At 40.3% G+C, this 1,364-nt stretch overlaps 1 protein-coding gene across 1 annotated transcript; it reads left to right on the top strand.

The window, feature by feature from the left end:
* Window positions 1-580: 580 nt before the first annotated feature.
* Window positions 581-1,138, top strand: LOC109247112 (interferon alpha-2-like). The gene has a single exon (XM_019415562.2). The coding sequence runs from the start codon at window positions 581-583 to the stop codon at window positions 1,136-1,138; it is 558 nt and encodes a 185-aa protein (XP_019271107.2).
* Window positions 1,139-1,364: the final 226 nt, after the last annotated feature.

Here is a 1,364-nt window from a genome sequence, read left to right as displayed (position 1 = left end):
AAGTGCTTGGCAGGCCATTTTGACAAATGATATCTGCAATATTGTTTTCCAAACAGTATCTTCCATGAGTTTTCAGATGAAACTCAAGTGATATCTTTGAGGCATATATACAACTGAAAAGCTTTAAAGATGGCAGAAAAGTGTAAACAAGGAAAAAAATAAGAAAAATTTAAATCTCCTGTTTTAATAGGTTTTTTATGTTTCTTGTTGACTTAGAAAGACCATCATTTCTTGCATAAATATTTCTCCCTTTTCTGACTTTGTCTAGGCTTTTCTCCCCAAGAACAATCTGGGTGGTATGAAAAATATGTTATAATGCTGTGTAGATACTGCACTGGCACATGTGGTTGGAGTCCCCCATCTAGGCACACATGTCAATAAATGTACATTTTTTACTGATTTTGTAAAAAAAAAAAAAAAAAAAAAGTAGAAAGGGAAAAGACCGGGCAAAATGGAAAAACCCAGAAAATGAAAGTTTCTATGTTCATGATTTAAAAGGCACTCATCACCCAAAGTTCTTAGAACTTTCTGAGACTTCCTCTTCAGGCAGTCCTGCAGAATCGCACCCTCCAGCTGCCTCATGGCTCTCTCAATCTCTGTGCTGTTGGCTCTGGTGATGCTGTGCTCCAGCCCTGCCTACTCTCTGGACTGTGACCTGCGTCCGAGCCACGGCAATCCAGAAACCTTCACACTTTTGAGTCAAATGGAGAGAGTCTCCATTCTGTCCTGTCTGAAGGACAGGACTGACTTCAACTTTCCTCAGATACTTGTGGCTGGGAACCAGCTTGAGAAGACACAAGTGACAGCTGTCGTGCATGAGATGCTCCAGCAGATCTTCAACCTCTTCAGCAAAAGCGACTCCTTTGTGGCTTGGGATGAGACGCTTCTGGATAGATTCCTTGTTGGACTTTACCAACAGCTGGATGACCTGGAGACGTGTTTGAGGGAGGAAATGAACGTGGAACAGCTACCCCTGGGAAATGAGAACTCCAGACTGGCTGTGAAGAGATACTTCCAAGGAATCAGTCTCTATCTTAAAGAGAAAGAATACAGCCACTGTGCCTGGGAGGTTGTCAGGGTAGAAATCAGAAGATGCTTGCTCGTCGTTAACAAGCTCACAGGGACATTCAGGAAATAAAAAGGATGCTGAGTTCACCTGGCCAACTAAATGGCTATTTTCCAGGACTCAGAGTGCAATCTTCATCTCTAATTTTATGCCATGTGAAAAGTGAATAACAGCAAATGTGTGAGATTATTTAAAATCATAGTAAATGTTATAAGTTGCACTACGCTGTTTAGAACAGAGAAATGCACAATTCATTTGCTTATAGCTTAAAATCTTTTGTATTTTTTATTTATTTAAA

Source organism: Panthera pardus, unplaced genomic scaffold, assembly GCF_024362965.1.
Source record: "Panthera pardus isolate Hobbes unplaced genomic scaffold, ASM2436296v1 HiC_scaffold_20, whole genome shotgun sequence".
NCBI lineage: Eukaryota > Metazoa > Chordata > Mammalia > Carnivora > Felidae > Panthera > Panthera pardus.
Note: the sequence above shows the minus strand (reverse complement) of the source record. Positions and strands in the feature narration are given on the sequence as shown.

Coding starts and splice junctions, on each gene's coding strand:
- LOC109247112 (XM_019415562.2), top strand. CDS start 581: ATGGCTCTCTCAATCTCTGTGCTGTTGGCTCTGGTGATGCTGTGCTCC.